Here is a 21,999-nt window from a genome sequence, read left to right as displayed (position 1 = left end):
ATGAGATAATTATTTAGAATAAATAATCTAATAATAATCTAATAAACTAATAATAATCTAAGAACTAAATCTAATAATTTAGAACATAAACTTAAATGCTCAAGAAAAACTGGATTTTTAATATTAGTAATGTTAATAAAATAATATTATTTTTTAAAACCAAAGTAAACATTCAAATACTCTTTTCTCTGTCTAAATAATGCCTTTAAAGTTACCGGAGCTCGGGGCGCCTGGGTGGCTCAGTGGGTTAAAGCCTCTGCCTTCGGCTCAGGTCATGGTCCCGGGGTCCTGGGATCGAGCCCCGCATCGGGCTCTCTGCTTAGCGGGGAGCCTGCTTCCTCCTCTCTCTCTGCCTGCCTCTCTGCCTACTTGTGATCTCTGTCTGTCAAATAAATAAATAAAATCTTTAAAAAAAAATTAAAAAAAAATAAAGTTACCGGAGCTCATATTTATCAATATCTAGCCATGTCCTCATATTTACTCTAAGCTTCAGTCATATCCAATATTTGGTAAATTGGGGTATCTACCATATGCCAACTAAGCACTACAGAAAAAAGGGATTAAAAAATAAACAGGTACTCAGTGCTGTAAACAAAGAAATAAGTCTGGCAAAAAGAAACCTGTTGTAAAGCAAGGTTCTTTGAAGAGCAATGGCCATTCATCCAGATGTCCTTGCTCGGTTTCAAATCAAAGGCTTCACATATAAAATGGCCCTTATACCCAAGTCACTGAGCTCTGCAAACACCACGTTCTCTCTTGCCTCCATGTGTGTACATATATTATGCTACTGCGTGAAATACCCTTCCCTCACGCTCTCTTGTTTTTAACGACTCAGCTCAAGTGTCACGTCTAGAAGTCTTTCCTCACATTTCCCATCGCCAGCTCTGAAGGCGGCACCTCTTTTACATTTCAACAGTTTCCGCACCTCTTCCAGCCAGACACTGTTCTAAGCATTTACATCTTTAGAAGAACCCTTAAAAGTAAGTACTATTATTGTTCTAATTTACAGATGAGGAAAACAGGGCTCAGAGAAATGAACAAAGTTGCCCAAGGTCAGAGAGCAAAGACACAGATCTAAGAACTGGGCCCTGAGAGTCTGGCTCCAGTCTGTGGGCTCATACATTATACTCCTGGTATACAATAAATTCTTGATAAACACGTCAGTGAACAGAACTAACAAGACGTAGTAAGCAACTGAAGAACAACTTGTGTGTACCCTGAAATTCCAGGATAGAATGCAGGGTCTACCATGTAACGGCTGTGAAAGGCTGGCAAGTTACCCTATCTCCGTCTCAGCTTCCTCTTCTGTAAAATGGAAACAATAGCTCCTTTGCAGGTGATTGTGAAGATGCACACAGCTATGGGGATAGCAGACACCCACATTCACCAAATGAAATAGTTGGCATGACTCTATGCGTAACACCAGGAATAGACAGAGTAGTTGCTCAGAAAATATTTGATGTTAAGGAGGTGAGAAAGAGATGTGAAGTGAATAATATAAAAGCTAACGTGTATTTCATGCTTAGTATGTGCCAGGAATCGTGTAAATTCTCAATGACCACTGGCTGATTTCACAACCAGCCAGTTAACAAAGTAAGTATTATTACTCTCCCTGTTGTACAGATAAGGAAACTGAGGATTGTGGAAGGATCTAAGCGAAGTCACACAGCCAAGCAGCCGCAGAGCCGGGCTGGAGCACAGTTCCGACTCTAGAGGCGGACCTCGTTGCCACGCCATTTTCTCACGGCTGCCTCAGACAATACAGTGGGTGGTTTTGAGCTTGACTGTCGGAACAAAGGACAAAGAATGGGGGTAGAGGAATGGAATGAAGAGGCTAACAATGAGCTCAGTTTGGGGCAGCTTGAGTGTGTGGTGCCTATCCAGGCAAAGCTATTCAACAGTTGAAACATAGGATTAGAGCCCTAGAGGGAGGGTAAACTGAAAATAGAGATTTGATGGTGTTTAAGTTATGGGAAAAGATGAAATCATTCACAGTGACTGTGTAAAGGAAGAGAAAATGGACTTGGAAGAAGCTCTTAAATATCAGCCATTAAAAGCAGAAGAAAACGAGCCCGTAAAAGACACTGATAAAAAGAAAGTAGAGAATTGGGGAGTATGTAGTTGAGACCAACAGAAGAGAGGAGGGATGGGCCAGTTAATTCATTTAGTCAACAAATATTTATTGAACATCAGGCACTGTTTTGGGTGCTAGGAGTATAGTAGCGAACAAAAGATAATACTTGCCCCTGTAGAGTATACATTCTAGTCAAGGGAGATAGGCAATAAACACATAAATATAGAACATATCAGGTGGTAATAGAAAATAAAACAAGGTAGGTTACAAAATAATGGAGTGGCAAGAACTACTCCATCTATGGTGAACTATGGCTGGCACCTCTGAGAAGGTGAGTCTTCAAACAGACTCAAGAAAGTGAGCATGTGAGCCCTGCGGATATGTCAGGGAAGAATTCTACGCAGAGGAAACAGGGATGAAAAAGCCTTCAGGCTAACTGTGCTTGAGAAGAACAAGAAGGCTAGAAATGCTGGAGAGGAATGAAGGAGGGCAGGATGTTAGGAGATGAGGCTGAGAAGCGGTGGGGGGGGGTGCTGCAGTTCATAGAAGACTTTGACTTTAATTCTGAGCGAGCTGAGGAGGTATTAGAGAAATTTGAGGGAGTGATATGATTTGAATTATGATTTAAAAGGATTTCTCTGGGAGCGTCTGACTCTTGGTTTCAGCTCAGGTCATGATCTCAGGTCATGCGTGGGGTCAAGCCCCTGGGTCTGCGCTGGGTGTGGGCCTGCTTATGATTCTCTCTTCCTGTGCCCACGGGCCCCGCTTATACGCACGTGCTCACTGTCTCTCTCTAAAACAAATATGTCAAACGATCACTCAGGCTGCAATGCCGAGAGCAGATTGGGATGGGGATGGTGAAGCAGAGAGGAGGCTGTGGTAGAACTCCAGGTAAGGGATGATGGGGCTTGGACTAGAGTGTTAGAAGTGGCAGTAGTGAGAAGTGACTGGATTCTGAATATGCTGGAAACATGGAGCCAACCGTATGTGCTGACATTCAAGTAGAAATATGTACCTGTAGTTTTGTGAAAAGCCTGGCTAAACATCTGTACTGGGGAGTCACTGGGGTACAGATGACACTTAAGGCCATGGGACTCGCTGAGATCTCCTGGGCAGTGAGGGTGGATGGAAGGGAGATCGGAGCTCTCCAATTTGGGAATTTGGGAAGAAGAGGAACCAGCAAAGGAGACTGAAAAGCAGCAGCAAGTCTTGGAAGTCAAGTGAAGAAAGTAAACAAAGAGTGATCAATTGTGTCTCATATAAAGTAGCATAAGGAAAAAAAGTGACCGTGGATTTGACAATCTGAAGGTCACTGGCAAACTTGACAGAAGCTGTTTTCATGGGGTGGCAGAGACAAAAGCCTGACTGCAATATGTTTCCAGAGAAGGGAAGAGAAGTAAAACTTGTGTGTTCTGGTTCAAAGAGAAGCAGAGAAAGGGCCAATAGCTGGAATGTAATGTGGAGTTACAGGAATCTTTTGTTTTTAAGTCGGGAGATGTTATACCAGTATCAAATATTACAAAAGGGCCCAGTGAATTTAAGACCTTTTATTTGGGTGTCAGGTCTCAGTGAGTAATGGAGTAACAGTAACAATGACAACCAGAATTCCGAGAATAAAGAACTGACAGAGCATTAGGCAAGATAGATATGGCCTGCAGATTCAGTTGAGACAGGAAGGAGAAATAGGAGATAAATGACAGTATGATAGAGGGAAGGATTTCTCTTTTTTAATTTACAGAGGCAGAGACTTGCCTGTCTTTAGATTTATGTGAAAGAACTGAGTTGAACAGAGAAGGCTGAAAACAGGAGAAAGGGTAGTTGATGGTGCATGGGCTGCTTTCAGACAGGAAAAAGGTCACTTTACCCTAGAAAGGGTAGATAAGGGTCCAGGTGGTCCAGGTTCAGACCTGAGGTCTCTCACTCACCCACAAATGGCAATGAAAAGGTTCTTCTCCTAACAGACATTCTTGGTTTCAGGAGAATGATACGGGTTTGGCAAAGCTGAGCACCTCACTAGAGGCATGTGGATATGCAGCAGAGAAGCAGTGGTTGTGTGGCTGGGGACACATGGCTGCACAGGACCCTCAGGACTCCAGGGTAGCACAGAGAAAAGGGATGGAGGGTAGCTGGCTTGGGATTTTGAAATGAGTGTGGTGGACGGGCAAGGTGAGGGCACAGTAAGAGAGTGGATTAAGAGGGGTGAAGATGATGGGTGGGGACAAAGCAGAAGCATGGAGGCCATGTAGTCGGGGGGCAGGTGGACTGGGGATGGAGGTTGTGACCAGAGTGATGCTGGATTTCAGAGGCGGGATGAGCAGATCCAGGGAGAGGGGATGAGCTGGGGTAGAGGAAGACTGTCGGAGGAAGGCCACAGGATAGGAGTCCATGGCTTTCCTTCCTGATAAGGTTGCTGCAGGTGAGGAAGACTAGGATGGAAAGGAGGGTTAGTCCAGTGCCAAAGCCCAAGGGAATGGGAGTAACAGCAAACTAATGGGGTTAGGAGAGCAGAGGGAGTGTGGGAGCGGGAGAGGACAGGCTTAAGAATCACTTTGGGTGTGAAGGGCTGGAGGTCACAGGGGTCCTGGGGAGTGGAGACTCCAGAGGTGTGCAGAGCTCACGGGCCTGGAGTCCTGGTTGTAGTCTCAGGGTCTTGCCTGGTCTGAAGAGTTTGGCAGAGGCTGGGATCCCGCTGGAGAGGAGAACTGAGAAAGGACAAGTGGGGCTCTCGGGTCAGATCCTTTGTGAGGGGCACATGCGTGTGAGCAGCACAGGAATAGCATGTGCATGTGTGGTGGGAATCCTGGAGTCGGAGGAGAAGGAGTGTGTGGTGTGTGGAGTGCAGGAGTTCCAGGTGTGGGAGCAACAGCTGAGAGGGTCAGGTCGTATGGGAGAGTCCAGAGTCTGGAATGTTCAGTGTAAGAGGTCTGGAGGAGATGTGGGGTGAGGGAACTGGGGTGAAAGCGGGGTTTGGGAGGTGAGGAGATCGGGTGAGGGGGCCCATGGGGGGTGAGGGCGGTGTGTGGGGGTGGGGCAGGGACCCAGGTGAGAGTGTGTTGGGGGTGGGATGGGCGGCAAGGAGACTAGAGTGAGGAGGGGTGTGGGAGGTGAGGAGACTGGGGTGAGGAGGTGGGGGAGGGGGCTGGGGTGAGAATGGGGTGTGGGGGCGAGCAGATTGAGGTGTGGAGCAGGGGGGCTGGAGTGAGGGGGTGTAGAGACTGGGGCAAGGGTCGGGTGTGGCGGGTGAGGGTGGGGTGTTGAGGCTGGGGGCTGGGGTGAGGAGGGGTGTGAGGGGAGAGGAGATGGGTGAGGGGATGTGGGGGGTGAGGTGCTGGGGTGAGAATGGGCTGTGGGGGGCGAGGATTGAGGGATGTGGGGGTCGGAGGGGGGAGGAGACTGGGGTGTGAGGGTGTGGGGGGTGAAGAGACTGGGGTGAGGGGATGAGGGGGGCGAGGAGACTGGGATAAGAACGGGTGTAGGGGCAGGGGCTGGGGTGACAGGGGTGTGGGGGGCAGCGAGCGGCCCGTGACGAGGGGACGGGTGAGGGTGCGATACCGGGTGAGGCGGCGGGCACAGCTCGGGGACTTTGTGGCCCCGGGGGTCAGGAGGCGCAGGGAGGGCCAGGACCCGTGGCTGGGCCGGCCTCGCTCACCTCAAGCACCGCCTGCGCTCTTCGCGTGGGAATCCACGACCCCCCTGTGTGGTGGGGAGCACGCGGCCGGAACTGGCCACGGAACCCCGCCCCTTTCCGTTAGCAGACCCGCCCCCTGGAGATGATTTCTCGCCCTCATTGGCCAGTGTCCCGGAGCGGAAGGGGCTGGGCCGCAAACACGTGAGTGTGTCGCCCTCTGGCTGGTCCCGAGTCTCGGCCTCGAGGTCTCATTGGCTGGTCTCCGGAGCGGAAGGGGCGGGGTCGCCCGGGGGCTCTTGCCTGAACTAGCGGTGATTGAGGTGGAGAGAGCGCGGAACTCAAGGGAGGGTCCTCTCCGGACCTGAGGGTTGTGTTGTATTCCGCGCTTCGCCAGTGCGAGGCCTTGCACGCAGGGCACGGTCCTCCTGACCACCGCGTCCCCAGTGTCCGGGACAGCACTTGGCCCAGCAGGTGCGTAAGCGTTAGTTCAGGCCCAGACGTTCTCCGGCGGACGGCGTGGCAGCTGTCCGCCCCCAGGGACCTGCGGCCGGGGGCAGAGAGCCCTGGCGCTCCCCGGGGCGGGGCGGGCAACAGCGCCGCCGGGCGCGGAGAGCGGCTGCGCCGGCCGCGGCGGTCCGGAGGAGACCGGAGAGACGGCCTCCGCGGGCCCGTGCGAGGGGCGCAGTCTAGGGCCACCGACGGCTTGGAGAGGCCGGAGCGGAGGAGCGGCTCGGGGACGGGGTCTCCCCGGCTGCCGGCTGCTGGAGCGAGAGGCGAGCGGGCTGCTCGGGCGAGTGACGGCCGAGGTGCGGGGGTCGCAGGGCAGGGACGTTCACCACCTCAAAGCCGTTCGGAAGGTGGACTTGAGCGGGCTTGGTTTCGGGGAAGGTGAGGGAGAAAGGGGCGGGGGTTGGGCCCGGGGGTGAGGCCCAGGCCGAGACCGGGGGCGGTGGGGGGGCAGCCCGTTGGGAAGGTGGACTTGAGTTTCCTCTCAGGGTCCGATCGGTCGCCGCTCGCCGGCAGAGTCGCGGGTGCGGTTGAGCCCGAGCGTTCGGGGCACGTCCGTCGGCGGCAGGAGCTGATTCCTGCCGCGGCCCCGCGGAGAACCGCGCACCGGGAGGCGCTCTCGCGGGTGAGGCCGGCCGCGTCAGGAAGACTCGTGCGCCGGGCGAGCAGAGGTTCCGTGAAGGCGAGGGCGAGCGTGTGGCAAAGCTTCCTGCCGGGAATGGCCTCCTCCGGGGCGGGGGGGGCGGAGGCGGCTCAGAAGGCGGTTTGGCCGCGGGTGCCCCGCCTCGCAGGTGACGTGGGCTGTCCCAGGCGCCCGCAGAGCCCAGGCCAAGAAGGACGGGCTCCCAGGAAGCCCGGGGCCCCCAGCCCGGCCTTCCCAGGAACCGGCTGTTCCTCACCGGGTGTGTCCTCGCCAGACCGTGTTCTCCAGTCTCCCCGCGGCGGGAGCCCGGCGGCGTGGTGCGCGCGCTGTCACCAGCAGGCCAGCTCCCGCGCCCTCTTCCCCGTGTACCTGCTGGACGTGGCTGTCCAGGGCAACCTGGGACCAACCTGGGGCGGGCAGGCCTTTCGTCAGCCTCCGAGTCGTGGTGTGGAGCAGAGTCTTCCTCTCAGCCAAATGCACGAGGATTAGACTCCGTCGGGCTGAGCCACGAAGTCGGGATTCGTCTGTTACCGCCGGGGGCCTCAACTGTGCGGACCGCAAACCCCGGGGGTACAAGTAGCTTATGGTTTGATGGGTTGTCGCTGAGGTTTTTACCGTGGGTTAGCGTTATGGCTTCTCCTCTTATTTTAACCAAGAAAAAAATCCGATTTAAACACACACACACACACACAAAACCACTTGGATCTCAGCATTAATGGAAAGCCAGCTTTTTGGAAGACTCTGCTCACTGCTCTCCCAAGGCTGGGTGGGCTGGTGTGCCCAGAAGCCTACCAAAACCCACACACTCCCCCAGGGTAGGTGACACAGGTACTCCGAGTGGCCCGGTCTGTGAAGAGATTCTTGGGAGCCCCAGAAAGTTCTGGTGCGGAACGGAACATTCTGTGAGCTGAGATTCGTAAGCTTCTCGTTGAGATTCAGAGGTGATTAGGAGCCTCTGCCCTGGGAATCCTCTCATGCGCTCTCTTCAAAGCTGCTCTCAGGAGCCTACATCTTCTTAGCTTTCAATTTATATTTTGAGGAGTTTGAGACAATTTCATGAATACCTCCTATAGGCACATCAAACTCAACATTTAAAAATCTCATCTAATCACTCAAGCACCCAAAGTAGGAAAATGTGAATTATCTTCGATGCCTGTCAGGTTTTCAGACCTACATTGACATTCTTGTGTCCTGAGTCTCCTTTTGGTAGTTTGAGTCCCGTCATTTATCCCACCCCGCTCCCCCACCCCGAGAGGTGCAGACAGGTCTCCTTGCTTCTGTCTTCACTGCCCCCTACTTTGTTCTAATGTCATTCTGGTTGGCTAGAACGATCCCATTAAGATTTAGGGCAGATTAGATCACTCTCTGTTCTCACCTCAGTGGCTTCTCCCATCATTCAGACAAGCCAGAGCCTGGCATATGAGGCCCCTGAGGCCCCGATCCACTGTCCCCTCCTGCTCGCCCTCTACTACCTCCACGCCAGCCACAGCCCTGCTGGTACTGTTCCTGCCCTGCAGCCAGCACCTGCCGCCTGGAAGCTCTGACCCTGGCTGTCCACGCTGTACCCTCCCTTCCTTCCGGTCAGAGTCAGATAGCCCCACTCAGGAAGTCTGCCTTCCCAACCCTGTCTGAAATTGCCACCCACCCCTCCATTGCTCCCTCCCATTACTTTTCTCCTTAGCACTTATTACCATCTGCCTTACTGTATAATTTACTCATTCTTCTTGCTTAATGCCTGTCTTCCCTCTAGACTCTAAGCCCCGGGGGAGGGACTGTTTTGGCCAGTTTTATTAACTACTGTATGCCAGTGCCTAGCCCATTATAGCACTGAATAAGTACTAAGTGAATTATTCCAAAAGACTGCTGGTTCCCAGGCCAGCCTCTCCATCCCCTAATCCATGCCTGTTTGACCTAATAGTGGATTCCACACGGCAGGTGCCTTGCTCAGCACCAAATCCCCAGCACAGCGCCGGGCAGGGGGTGGGTGCGCCATCAAGGGTAGTTCAGAAGAGAAGGCCCGGGACTGTATGAATTCGTTCCCGGGTTCTTGGCAACAAGCAGAGTGCTGAGACCCGGATTCCCTCTCGCATGCAGCAGTGGGAATTAAGAGCCTTCTTATACTTTCCAGAAAAAAATTTTTGGTTTACTTTTAATGTTATTTTAATGTAAAAAGTCAACCTGAGGGAAGGAGCATGTGTTGCTCCAGATTATACTGTGTGCCCTCTCACAGACATGACCACTTAGTATATGGACTGCAGGCCTAGGATTCTAGCCCTTCCCTATGGCCAGGAGGAGGCCATGGGCCTCCACAGGGCAGTGCCCCAGCCCAGAGGCGTGCAAAAGGCATGACCGTTCATGGAACCGGCAGCTGGGCCCCACTGTCTGGCAGACAAACAGAAGTGGCCCCAGGGAACAGGTGAAGGTTGTGAAACAAGAGTTTAGTCCAAGTGGGTGTGGACGGTAGTGACCTCAGGAGAAACCTGCGTTGCAAAGTACGTCACGAGCCTCTCAGTCTCCCAGCCCCATCTCCTCCCCCTGCTACCTCTCTGGCCTGAGCTTGGGCAGGGGAGGGCCTCCTAGTTCCCAAATAAAACAAAGGTGCTTAAGAGCTAAGAGAGAGTTACAGAGGCTTATCTTTATTAGTGTCTAGCGAGAAAAAAAAGTCAAAATTCCCTCCCTGCTCCAACCCCACTTCTACCGCCTGGGCCCTCAGGGAGCAGCGTCTGTTTCGGGAGTGCCTGCTGCCAGAGCTGTCCTTGGAGGCTGGACACCTGTGCATGGCCACCCCTTACGCCTGCGAGCCGACCACAGGCCTCTTTTTCCACAGTGTGGGGATGAAAGGGCAGCTTGCATTTCTCCAGCCCTCAGCTGTCAGCCTTGGGAACTTGGAAAAGATCAGCGATGTCCAGCAGAGCTTGGCGGATGTGGTTTCCAAAGCGCTGGGCATTCTGTGGGAGCCAAGAGCTCAGACCAACCCTTCAGGTGAGGCCCTGTCCCTCTGTCCCCGCAACCAAGGACTCTTCCCTAGCCAGACAGGGCCCCAGGTGGCACCCCCTCCTCAGGCCTGAGCAGGAGCGGGAGAGACTCACTGTCTCTGAGCTTGAGAACTTGCTGGAGATGTGGAAGAAGATAGTGTTCTCGCCCGCGATCATGTAGGAAACCCCATAGCCATCATCTGCCACCTGAGGGCAGCACGAGGGGTGAAGAAGAAGTAAACCAAACCTTGCAGATCTGAAAGCTGATGTCATGCTTGCTGTCCCCACAAGATGCCCAGGAAGGGGCCCCACCCCACATGCTGCATTTCCCCTGAGGTCACGAACATTTCCAGGCAACAGTGTGAAAACCAAGGAGCTCTGCCTACTGCAGGTCCAGACGCTACCAGGGATCCAGTGTTTCTCTCAGGAGGTTCAAGCTCACCAGGGAGTGTCTTTAGTTCCTGGGTCGATAGCCACCCATTGTCTTTCTACACAGGGCAAGCCCAGGGCTGTGCTCCTGCCCCTGGTCTGACTTCAGGGCTCTGTACTCTCCACTGAGACCCCTGGGGCCCAACCTGCTCACCACCTCCTTTCAAGGGCACTTACAGGGCCAAAGCCACCACCGGCACCCAGGTGTTTGGGGTACTTGTCTGGGTCAAACATACGGATCTGGAATTGCGCAATCTGGCTGGTGGAGAGGCGCCAGGGTTCTGAGAGCACCTGTAACAGGGAGATCACAGCAGTGAGGCTCCAGGCGTGAAAGAGGCACTCAGCACTCGCGCTGCTGACGGGTGATGCCTGAGCACCAGCATGAGCAGGAGCACAAACTTCCTGACCGCCCACTGCTGCTATACGTCCCCCTCCCACTCCCTCCCTTGTCTGTTCTCACCATGACAGCATCTGCAGAAAACCCTTGAGGCCCATGTGACCTCAGTGTCCCCCAGGCCTCCTCTCCTACTGGCCTGTCCCTCCCTCGGCTCTGCTCCCTCCCCTCCTGCTGCTGCTCTTTGTCCACCCATGCCCCTGCCCCAGTGTCTGGGCCCTGGAGGTTCCCTCCGCCTGCACCCTCAGCCCAGCCTCATCCTGCAGCCTCTTCGCTTTTCCCAAAGTGCTGTCACCACCCGAGAGCCACATATGTGTCTGTCCACCCTCATGAGAACCACCAGCTCCGTGAGGGGACACCTACTGAGAAACAGGACCACAGGCCTGGAAGGGGTGTGGAGCGGGAAAGCTGGCTCCAGCCCTCAAGGGCAATTTCTGGGGATCTGGGCAGAGGATAGGCTGTGCCCCCTCAGGAGAGGCCGCGGGGAGAGAGGACACACCCATCAACAATGCTGACCTCAGCCAGGAAAGGGGAGCTGATCCCCAGGTACTTGGAGACCAGGTAGAGGCAGAAGAGGTGCCTGTCTATCCCACACCCCGTCATGGCCAGGCGGTACATGTTCTGGTGTTTCTTTGAAGCCTTCCGGAAGAGATCTTGGAGGTCTGCTTTCTGGGGAGCAGAAGCGGAACAGTGAAGAGCAGCCCTGCCCCTCAAGGTGGGCAGGAGGTGGAGGGGGTGGGGGGGCTCACCACGTGGGACCCCTGCACCATGGCCCGAACAAAGGCCGTGGACTCGCTGGTACAGGAACGCACAGTCTCGGTCCGTCCCTCCCGGAACATCCTGGTCATGGAGGCTTCATAGGTCAGGCAGAACTTGCCCCTGTCCTGAGGAGCACAGAGGCGTGAATCTGGCAGGTGAGGCTGGTTCCGCCCTGCCCCTCAGCAGCCCGGCAGGGCCCCTACCCGGAAGTGGGCCAACTGCAGGGCGATCTGCACGAAGGCGTCCGGGCTGGTACGACACTTCTTGATGAGGCCTTTGCCAAACGGCAGGAACTGGAAGCAGTACAGCTCCACGTCGTCTGCCAGGGCCTTGGCCACCTGGTAGGAGCTCTCGATGATGGCCCGGCACTGCCAAGATACGGAAGGGTCAGCTGGGGGCAGAGCTCTCCAAGCAGTGAGGCTGGGCAGGTCTCCGTGAGCCTTCAACGTCTTCAGACACAGAGAGCAACCTGAGGGGCCTCCATCCCCAGAGGCCACGCTGGGCTTTGTGGGAAGAGGGAGGCACGAACGGGTGCTCTGTGGACGAGTCTCACGCCTCACGTCTTTCACTAACTACCTGATGGTCCCAGGATCTCTGTTCTCTGCATGGCCGGTCTGGACTCTGAGAAGCTCCCGTCCCACCCCCCTGAGAGCGTCCCAGGTACTTGCCACTCTCACATGCCCATCCCTGTCCCCTCTTGGCCTGCACACCTGCTCAGGAATGTCCCACTGCAGCCGCTGGGGAGCCATAAGCATGGGGTTCGGCTTGCCCAGGCAGTGCCCAGTCTCCGTGTAGCCCAGGTGGAAGGTGTCAGTGCCCAGGACAAACTGCAGAGAGAAGGTCAGGCTGAGAAGCCACCCTCACACCCCGCACCCAGCCTGTCCTGCAGGACCCCTCTGAGGGCCCATTACCTCCCAGAGGTGCCCTATGATAGGTGCATCTGCCCACGCGTGTTCCGTGTTGAGGCCCAGCTGGCCGTTCTTGAAGGCGATGACTGTGAAAGACTTGTCAAACCACCTGCAGGAAAGGAGGCCGGAGATGCGGGTGGGGGGGGGGGGCGCCGAGACAGGGGGAAGGAGCGGGGGGCCTGCCACGGGGCTGGGGTACCACACCTGTTGCAGCAGTTGCCATGTAGCAGCGCCTTGCCGTAGAGGCTGAGGCTGGCCTCGTCTTCGGGGTCATAGTGGGGAGACTCCTCGTCCAGGGCCACGAAGAAGGCAGCACGCTCGATAGCATCCAGGGCGGCCTTGTTCTTGCCAGAGCTGAAGAAGGCCTGGCGTGCCTGTGCCCACTCCGCTCTGGGGGCACAAGGGCAGGGTGAGTGTGGGGTCACTGGGCGGCGGTGAGGGACACCTCTCAGGACTCGGCAGGGCCCAGTGCTGGGGGTCCCAGGCTGTTCTGGCAGATGTTCCTGTCCGCCACACACTCCCACCTAGTCCCTGCCCAGTCGCAGGTGGCTAGATGTGCCATCTGCCATTGCCCACCATCCTCCTCACTACGGAGGGGCCTGGCTTGGGCAGAGGGCACCCTGCCAGCACGTGCCTCCCTCAGTCATGCCCGTGGCCCCAAGTTGCAGGCTGGCACGCAGGGCTGAGCTCCTCTTCTCCTGGGGCCCTGGTACCTTCCCCCTGCAGTGAGGGCTGCCAGCTTTTCCTCCCCAGGCTGAGGTGGGGAGGGGTCATCCAGGATCTTCTGGAACTGCATCTCTAGGTCGCAAGGCTTGAGCAGCTGGGAGCCCTCGTAGAGCCACACCTTGAAGAAGCGGCCCTTGTGGTAGACAGCCACGTGCCTGCTGTCCGAGAGGTGCTGCAGCAAGTCTGGGACAGAAGCGGCAGGAAGGCTGAGGCAGGGCACACCTCTGCCTCCCAGGGCTCCCACTGCCCTCCAGTCCCCCTGCAGGCCTCCGTCCGGGCTTTCCTTTCCCAGCAGTGGAAGTGCCGGCACCAAGCCAGGCCCTGTGCTGGGCGCTCCCACCTCTCTCGCTTAACGCCAGCAGTCCCATAAAGCACGTCACAGAAGAGGAAGCCGAAGCTCCAGAAAGTACACACACTGCCCCCGTGTCAGGAAGCAGGCCCTCGGCAAGCAGCCGCTCCTACCCCACTGCTTGTGAAGGGCTCCATTCCTCCCGCTACTACTTCTTCACACCACCTACCCCAGCCCTGGAAGGTCCTGGGGAGCAGGAGCTCTGTTCTGAGCCCTGCTGGTTACAAATCAAATATTTTTTCCAGTTCTGTGACCCTGAGATGCCCAGAACGCTTGGCGATGGGCGCACAGATACAAGGGTTAGCCATGTGAGGCGCAGACCTGGGAGGGAGGGGCCTCCGTCCTGACAGCCCCACCATGGGCCCCTGGCGGTGGCCCAGTACCTGACTCCTTGCCCGGGATCCGAGTAGTGTTGAACATCCTCTCCATCTGGTAGGAGCACATGGGTACAATGCCCTGCGCCATCACCTGGGAGGAAGGCCCAGCATGGCTCAGACTCAGGCCTCCTCTCCCTGCCGTGCCCTCAACCCCACACAACTCACAGGCTTGATCTCTTCCCGGTCCAGTTTACGGCGATACATGATCATAGCATGGACAATGTTTCCCAGGCGGGCTGCCTGTATGTTTGTATTCTGGATGAGCACTAAGTCCTGCAGAGAGAGAGCAGAGCCTGCACGGGGTGTGACAGAGATACGCAGCAAGAACCTCTCTGTCCTGGTGTCACCTGGGTCTCCCCGTGTAAGGACCTGAGGGGTCCTGATCCCTTTCCCCAGTCCATCCTGCACATGTGGTCAGGGTGCACTGCCAGAGGTGAAATGCATAACTGGCCACGCCATCTCTCTGCCCGGCCTGAATCTTTGGAGCTGCTTTCTCATAGCCTATTTTCTTTGGTCGTGTTTTGTTCATTTTGCATTGAGCACAGAGTTTCTACCACTGAAAAACAGTTTAAAATCTCTGTCATGGGCAGGCTGTACGTAAGTGGTTGGGAGGACCGCTCTGTGGAGGAGGGGACTTTGGCACATGACTCGGAATGTGTTTTGGGCAGTGGGAGAGGACGGGCCCGCTGTGCAGACTGGTGGCCGTGCTGAGGCCTGTGCTGGAAGCAGAAGGGCTGGTCATGTGGGTCAGGGGAAGACCGTGACCTCGTGAGCTCTAAGAGAAGCAGCTCGGGATCCACACAGTAACATAACAGGAAGGCGCAACGAAGGAAGTTCCCAGTGATGGTGTCAGGACAGCTGGGAACCTGTGGCTGGGAGGCTGGTGAGAAAACCAAGGCAGGAAGGGATAGAGCCTGGGCTGGTCAGGGCAGTGAGCCTGAGGGACTCTGACAATGATAGTTCAGGCTTGTGGGTCTGTTGGACTCCCCAGATCCTCAGTACCCTTGCTGCCCTGAAACTGCTTCCTGACTGTTCCGGATCTCCCCCATCTTCCCTGCCCCCAGGCCCACCCGCACCATGACGTAGTAGTTGCTGTTCACCACGAGGGGCGCCCTGCTCCTCAGGTACACGTACTCTTCCCACCAGTCACTCACCTGCAGGAGGAAGGGGAAGAGTTAGTGCTGGGGCAGGGGGCAGATGCCCCTGACACAAGGCGGGTGAGGGTAAGCCAAGGAGGGGACTCACATAGTTAGTTGCCCACCATGACTTGAGGACCAGGTACTTCTGCAGCCTGGGGGCAGTCTTCTCCTGGAAGTCCTTGGCCAGCGTCTCCATTCGGTAGTATTCTGCATCATCCAACAAGGGCCGCACGGATTCCAGGTACTGTCCAGCCAAGTCATTGTCAGCGTGGGGGCCAAATGGCAATGACTACTTCTGTCCTGACTCTCTGCCAACCCAGCCCCATTTCTCTCAACACCGCTCTTTGCAAGGGACAGTCCCTTAGTTTGGAGAAGTCCTCTGAGTCCAGCCTAGCCTGCCCAATGGGGACGTCTGATTCAGGCCCTTACCCGCTGAATTGTGGCTGGCACGCTGGGCACGGGAAGCTTGGGCAGAGATGTCTGGAAGCTGTAGAGCATGGGCCGCCGGCTGGACAGAAGGCGGACACAGATCTGGGCACATGGAGCAGAGAATGTTTCTGGTGAAAACCAGGGGAAGTAAAGAAAACAAATCACAAAGCCTTGAGGAGCTGGGCCCCCAACCCTCAGAACCAGGACAAACCTATGCACCAGGCACCAGTGCCCTGCCTGCTTCTCCCCTCCAGCTTAGAACCCCAAATGAGGCCCCCAGAGTCTCAAACCAGTTGCCTGAACCCGTCCACTGGCTTCTGCTCACAGCCCAGACTTTGGTGAAGTGGCTGGTCTGGCCATGCATCTCAAACATCCAGCCATGGTAGGAAAGAAGTAGTTTCAGGGTTTGGCGGAAGAAAAAGATGCCCATCATCCAGACACCCGTGGAGAAGATGGCCATGCTGAGAAGTGCCCGGGTCTGTGGGGTCTGGTAGGGGCCACATCTGTCGGAGAAGGGACAGGGCTGCAGGGAATCCACTTGAGGTCAGCCTTAGGGAAATTCTGACTTCAGTTTTGATGGTTGTGAACCAGCTTGGAGAAGGCATAGATGACCATTCTTGGGCACACTCATGTCTGAATGCATTACATACCAACTTACAAAATGCTGAACTCAGATGATGGTGGCCCCCAGGGAGGGCTGCCCCGAGGACCTCCAGTGGCTATTATCCTGAATGTGCCCAGCTCAAGAACCCTGGCCTTGGAATCTGCCCAGCCCTCTCTTGTCACCCTTCTTCTTACCCCTCAGGGAGGCACCTCTGGATAAAGCAGACCAGCCCCATGGAGATGTCCACCTTGCAGTAGGAAGAACCCACTGTTGCCATGACGACAACCAGCCAGCTGGTGGGGCTGCCAGGGTACACACCCCTAAGGATGCCATTCTGTGGGGCAGAAACAGGCACACTTACAGCAGAAATGACGGTGGGCACCTGTGAGGTCCTGGTCTTTGCCTGGGAGGTCTTCTCCCCGCCTCACCTGTTGTGCTCCTGTTCCTCCTTCGTGTCTGGTCTTCCCCTCCTCCACACTCCCGTACCTGCAGCACCTAGTCACTCACTGGGTCCCACTGCTACTCCTTGCACGCCCATCTCCCCTCCACACCTTGAGCATCCCTCTGGTTTCTGCACTGCTAGAGCCTGCCACCAAGCCGAACTGCCAGCCAGAGTGGGGGTGGAAGGTCTTGACAATGGGGCAGCAGCTCACACCTGACCTCTGCCTTCGCGAAGGCTCTATTCTGCAGCTGCTGGGAGGAAGAAGCCAGAACCACCCGCGCCCACCTTGATGCGAATCAGGCGTTTCTTCCAGGAGTTGATCCCGGACAGGTAGATGTGTTTTAGGGCCTCCCGACTGAGCCGGAAGTCGACCCCGTCTGGGGTCACCGTGAACTGGAAGGCCACGGCCTGGTGCGCTTCCGCCATCCCGGAGGCTGGCCTTCACCTGGGAGGGGGCAGGGCAGGAGGGTGAGCGGGCGGACTTCGACTGGCCCCGCCCCCCGGCCGCCCTCTGCCCGGAGGGCCCCCGAGCCCCGGCCGCGCCCCCGCCCCCGGCTGCGCCACACCACCGGCCGCCCCAGGCCCGCCGCCCGCTTCGGCCCTGGCCCCGGCCCCGCAGCGCGACCAACGGCCGCGGAACCCTCGCGCCCGCGTTCCGGGCGTGCTCCGCCACGGTGGGGCAGCGGTCGGGAAGACGGCCGAGCCGGGAAATCTTCAGAAGCCCCGAGGACAGTGAAGGGCTGCCTCCGGGTTGGGGCGAGCGAGACGCGCCCCTGAAAGCAGAGTTGATCTGGAGCGAGGCAGACAATCCAACTGCAAGGGACCCCGCGCCGTCCTCGCCCCCTGCTCTGGTCTAGGCTTCTGAGCCCCACCGGTGGCCCCGTGTGGCCCCCCACTCCACTCACAGCTTGGGTTCGCTCCTGTCCGCGCGTGGGGCCAGTCGCTCTGGCCCGTGTCCCCATGTCCTTCAGGCCTGGCCATCCCTGCCCCGCCCTCACCGGGAACCTGACACCCACTCCCAAATTTGGGTCGAGAAAGCAGATGTGGGGCGGCAACCAGAATCCCCTCCTCTCTGTGGTGGGAATCAGGAGTGGGGGCGGGCCGGGTTTCTGCAAGCTGAGATTGCTCAGAGGTCTGGGAACCTGGGGGGGCCCAAAGGGTCTCACGTGAGGATGGCAGCATTGGAGCTAAAAATAGCTGAATGTAGGGAAAAGGTCATCAGAGTGTCAGCTGCGCTGCCTGTCCCCTGATCTCCAGGGCTCAGGGTTGGGCAGCCCCACCCCAGTGCCCTCTTTGTACCCCCATTACCCCCTAGCCCGCCGCCCAAATCGTTCTAGTGTGTGTCACTTCTAAGCTGGGGCCAGGGAGGGGGAGGGTAGGGGGCTCCAAATGGCACAGTGGACCCTTGACTCTCAAGCCCAGAGCACCCAACAGCCATCCTTTTCAGAGAAAAGGCGCACAGCAGCGATCGCTCTTATCAATCTGTGCATTCCCTGGCTGGTACTTTCTGCAGCAGAGCTAGGACTGGGTGTGAAGGAAGAAGCTTGTTTATTGTCTCAAGGTACACAGCGAGGGGGCTCTCTCCCACCATCTGCCTGCTGTGGAGAGAGGTCGGCATCCTCAGGCTCAGGCTCGCTCCAGGGCTCAGCCCAGTCCCCAGAGCCTCCCTCCAAGGTCCTGCCCTGGAGGCTCCCCGAGCGATCTGAGTTGGGGGCTGGAGAGTCAGGATGAGAGGAAGCCGCTCAGCTGTCCCTTCTGCTGGAAGTAGAACTGGAAGCGAGACTGGGCATACTCCTAGGGAAGGAAACCCCCCAGGAGACCCGTGAGAAGGCTTGAGACTAGCACCTGCCTCACCCCCCACCCCAAGTCTGCCCCCAGATTTCCTGGGGAACATGAGGCCCCTGTTGTTCCCCCTCCTCCCACCTAACTCATCGATCTGGGTTACTTACCAAATAACCGAATTCTATGGTGGACATAGACGCCTGGAGGATAGACCAGAGACCCCAAAAGAAATGGGATGCCAGAGCATATCTAGGGAGGGCAGGACAAACAGGGGTTCAGAGCACACTTGGCATTACCTGGATCTCATCCCTCAGGCTGGTCAAGCCCCAAAGCTCAAACTTCTCCCCCACTGCCGTAACTCCAACACTGTCCTGACTCTTCCGCTCTGGCCCGACCTGCAGCCCCAGAAGTGGGCCTGCCAGCCTCCTCAGCCCTCTTCCCTTGCACTCCGCTCTGCCCCATCTCTCCTCACCGATTAGCCTCTACCAGCAAATCTTCTTCCAGTCTCCTCTGCTCCTCTTGGGAGATGGTCTCACCTTTCTTGACCTCTGCCAGGTAATGGCGAATAAAATGGAGCTGACGTTGACAGACAGAGTCAGACAATGGGGAGACTGCAGGACATTTCCCAGTGAACACCCTCTCTCACCATTCTTTCCAGACCGCAACTTCTTCCTCCCTCACAGGCCCGGTCCCGCTCCCCAGCCTCCGGTCCACATACCTGCTGCCCCCGGGTGGGGTAGTCTGCAGGCTGCGCTTTGTAGAAAGGCCACTCCTCGTGCGTATAATCGTAAACCCACTCACAAAAATGGTTCCCAATGTCAAAACCCCTGGGGGAATAAGGTGGACACTCAGTCCCCAAATACCCTGGGCAGCTGGGATGCAGAGAGGAAGGCCTAGTCTGTTTTCCAGGCTGTTGTGGGAACAGACCCTCGGAGACCATCCTCTTACCCTCACCTGTAGTTGTAACTACTGTACTCGAAGTCGACCAGCATGAGTCTGTCAGTGTTCCCTGGCTCGGAGAGCAACAAGATGTTTCCTGGGAAAATGGAGTGGAGTTCTGGTTTCCCCAGGGCCCTCTGGCCCCCCTCACCTTAGGAGATGCCGGTGCTTTCTCCTACCTTCCTGGACATCATTGTGACAGAAAACCACTGGTGATGGGGTAGAGTCTAACAATTTCCTGTAGGAGAACAGAGGGCATGGGTCCTGAGCAGGAGTGACCAGAGGAGGGTCAGTCACCCTGTGGGCCAGGCCCTGGGCCCGCCCTACCCCAGTAGGTGCCTGGCCCTGGTTCCTGTGCTGTTCTGTTCTCCTGCCCTGCCGTCCCTCACCTAAGGTTGCCCATCTCATGCTTCAGGCTGTACATCTCCAGCAGGTTCATCTGGGGGAGGCCAGTCGTGGGCAGGTCCTGGATCTGCTTTAGATACCTGAAGTCCAAAGAAGAAGACATGCTCCCTGTTATCCCTTCCTACCGCCTCTCCTATTTCCCCAGGCCAGGCTGTCCCACCCGTCTTCCTATCAATGGAGAACTTCTCTGGAACACTGTTCCGACAGACTGGTCTGCCTTACTCGGATGCCTGTTCTGTGTGAGAGTCCCATGCTAGACACTGGGACACCTGATCCACTCAGCTGGACAGTCACGGACACATTCAGCTGCAGCCCAGTGTAGTAACTGGCAGATCAGGGTTCAGGACAGGTGTGCAAGAGCCCTGAGGCGGCTCCGGACTCACCGTTCCATGGTCCCAAACAGCCAGTGGGGCTCCTTAGTGAATGGCATCTCCATGCCATGGAACCGGGCCATCTTCGTGGCGATTTCCGCTGACAGCACTGGCTCTCGCAGCTCACGGGTTTTCAGCGGCCGGCTCTGCACCCAGGAACCTATCAGGGTGGTGAGGGGGCTGGGGCAGCGGGGAAGGGGTGGGGAACGGAGGTGGGGGGGATGTCAGGGTCTTGGGGAAAATGCCCTACCTGGGGTAAGGGACATGAGGGCCGACACTGGAAAGGGGGATAGGGTCTGGGGGCAGGAGGTGCCTCGGGGAGGTCAGGGCCGGGCTGGGCTGGGCTCCTACTGGGATGTACTGTTCCAGCCGGCCCTCTGGAAAGACTCCATAGAGCTGGGGCCCGAGCGACCGCTCTGCCAGGATGGCGAACATCACACTTTCCAGGACCAAGGAATCCACGCCCTGAAGGAAGATGGACAACCACGGGGGCAGAGTCCCGAGGGGCCGGAGGCCACCCCAGGAGCGTCTGCTCTGCCCTCGCAGCACCGCCGCCGCCTGCTCTGCTGCCTGGAGTCGCCCGCGCCACGCTCTAGCGGAACTGACACGCGCCTGCGCCCCTGGGCCTCCGCGTCCTCGGCGGCGCGATGCGGCGACGGCCACCCGCCACGCGGGAGGGCAGGCCCTGAAGCCGGGGCCTCGGCGGCCCTCGCTCCGTCCTCACCTGCAGGATGGCCCCGTACAGCCGCAGCAGCACCTCCCGGGGCTCCCTGCCCACGCTGGGCAGCCGGTCCGGCAGCGAGCAGCGGAACAGCAGGTTACTGAGGCCTCCGCTGCAGACCCACAGCAGCGTGCGCTCAGCCCGCGGCCGGCGGCAGCTGCCCCGCGCGCCCCGATCGTCCCCCGCGTCCGCCCCGGGGCAGGCCGGCCCCGCCCCCCGCCCCGCACGCGCCGGAGCCGCAGCAACGCGGGGTCCCCGGGGCCGAGCTCGACCCCTGACCCCGGCGCTGGCTCCGGAGAGCTGACCCCTGACCTCCCACCTCACGGGGTCAACCCTCAGCTCCTCCGGCCGCACTCGGCGCCAGGCCCCGCCCAAGTACTCCCGGCAGCACTGGTAGGCTCGGCGCTCGGCGTCACGCGACAGCGACGAGCCGCGCCGCCGGTTCGGGGCCGCGTCCGGGCACTGAGACTGCGGCACGCTGTCCTTGGCCAGCCGGTCGCCAACAGCCCCGCCTCCGGCCACAGCTGTCCCCTCGGCAGCCATGGCGCCGGCTGGGCGAAGCCCCAACGTCCAGCCGCGCTCAGGCCCCTTCGGGCGAACTCGGCTCCTTCCGGCTGCGCTCGGGTCTGCTTCCGGCCCTCCTGCCCTTCTCCGGTCATACTCGGGTCTCTCCGGCTCTTTTCGGCCTTTTGCGGCGCCGCTCGCCTCTCTCCGTCATCCCGGTCGGGTGCCCTTTCCGAAGGCCAAGTTCTGCGCGTCTCCGCCGTGCCCGCCCCTACTCTGGGCGAACGCCAATGAGCTGTCTCTCTGGGCGGGGCCGCTCCAAAGACAGGCAGCTGGGAAGGGCCCACGGAGGCCAACCACAAGCGTCGAGAGCCGGGCCGGGGGCGGGGCGCACGGCCCCGGGGCGTGTCTCGAGGGCCGGTCACATGGGCGGGGTGGCGCGCCCGCCCGCGGTCCGCGAGTTGTGCTGCGGGCGGGGGTGAGGCGGGCCGGTTGCTCGAGGGCAACCGGGGAGGGCGGAAGGGCCGTCGCGGATCTCGGGGAGCGCACGGCGCCGCGCAGGCGGCGGCCCCTCGCTGGACAGATGCGCTCCAACCGCGTCCAGTCCCGGGGGCGGTCGGGCGAGGACAGGGCCGTGGAGTGCGTGGGTCCCGCCCGGAGGAGGGGGCGGTGCGACCCGCCGCCCGGGAGCGGAGAATGCGGGGCGCGGCGTAGGCGCCCCATGCACGTTCGCTGAGGAGTGAGAGCTTGGGGCCGGGGGGCAGGTCCGAGGACTGCAGGTGCCTGGAGCCCCGAGTCACCGCGGAGGCGCCCTGGTTCGGAGCGGAAGCCCTCGCGGCCCTGCTCGCGGCTGACGGCTCCGCGCCCCGCCCGCTCCCCTGCGTGCCCCCGATC

The 21,999-nt window shown here is 58.1% G+C and overlaps 2 protein-coding genes across 4 annotated transcripts; both read right to left on the bottom strand.

Moving 5' to 3' along the window:
* Positions 1 to 9,467: 9,467 nt before the first annotated feature.
* Positions 9,468 to 17,782, bottom strand: CPT1B (carnitine palmitoyltransferase 1B). Of its 2 annotated transcripts, XM_046012287.1 has the most exons (19): positions 17,289 to 17,782; positions 16,669 to 16,828; positions 16,136 to 16,275; positions 15,663 to 15,840; positions 15,338 to 15,439; positions 15,015 to 15,152; positions 14,846 to 14,923; positions 13,935 to 14,042; positions 13,776 to 13,860; positions 13,031 to 13,226; positions 12,522 to 12,707; positions 12,321 to 12,426; positions 12,120 to 12,236; positions 11,613 to 11,777; positions 11,400 to 11,534; positions 11,167 to 11,319; positions 10,434 to 10,547; positions 9,942 to 10,034; positions 9,468 to 9,800 (listed from the first exon to the last, which is right to left on the bottom strand). In XM_046012287.1, the coding sequence occupies exons 2-19, from the start codon at positions 16,807 to 16,809 to the stop codon at positions 9,717 to 9,719; spliced, it is 2,319 nt and encodes a 772-aa protein (XP_045868243.1). In that variant the 5' UTR covers positions 16,810 to 16,828; positions 17,289 to 17,782; the 3' UTR covers positions 9,468 to 9,716. The 2 variants fall into 2 exon arrangements, with proteins under 2 accessions (XP_045868243.1, XP_045868242.1); XM_046012286.1 differs by having other exon boundaries at positions 16,669 to 17,782.
* Positions 17,783 to 17,914: 132 nt separating this feature from the next.
* On the bottom strand, positions 17,915 to 21,335 carry CHKB (choline kinase beta). 2 transcript variants are annotated; one of them, XM_046012288.1, is made up of 11 exons: positions 20,921 to 21,334; positions 20,605 to 20,713; positions 20,232 to 20,345; positions 19,893 to 20,026; positions 19,494 to 19,589; positions 19,284 to 19,342; positions 19,120 to 19,201; positions 18,884 to 18,992; positions 18,638 to 18,741; positions 18,333 to 18,414; positions 17,915 to 18,177 (listed from the first exon to the last, which is right to left on the bottom strand). In XM_046012288.1, exons 1-11 carry the CDS (start codon positions 21,142 to 21,144, stop codon positions 18,106 to 18,108), a joined length of 1,185 nt encoding a protein of 394 aa, XP_045868244.1. In that variant the 5' UTR covers positions 21,145 to 21,334; the 3' UTR covers positions 17,915 to 18,105. The 2 variants fall into 2 exon arrangements, 1 of the variants encoding a protein (XP_045868244.1); XR_006819644.1 differs by having other exon boundaries at positions 18,118 to 18,177; positions 18,638 to 18,713; positions 20,921 to 21,335.
* Positions 21,336 to 21,999: the final 664 nt, after the last annotated feature.

The sequence above is a fragment of the Meles meles genome, chromosome 7 (assembly GCF_922984935.1).
Source record: "Meles meles chromosome 7, mMelMel3.1 paternal haplotype, whole genome shotgun sequence".
Classification (NCBI taxonomy): domain Eukaryota; kingdom Metazoa; phylum Chordata; class Mammalia; order Carnivora; family Mustelidae; genus Meles; species Meles meles.
The sequence above is the reverse complement of the archived record's forward strand: the minus strand, read 5'-3'. Positions and strand labels throughout refer to the sequence as shown.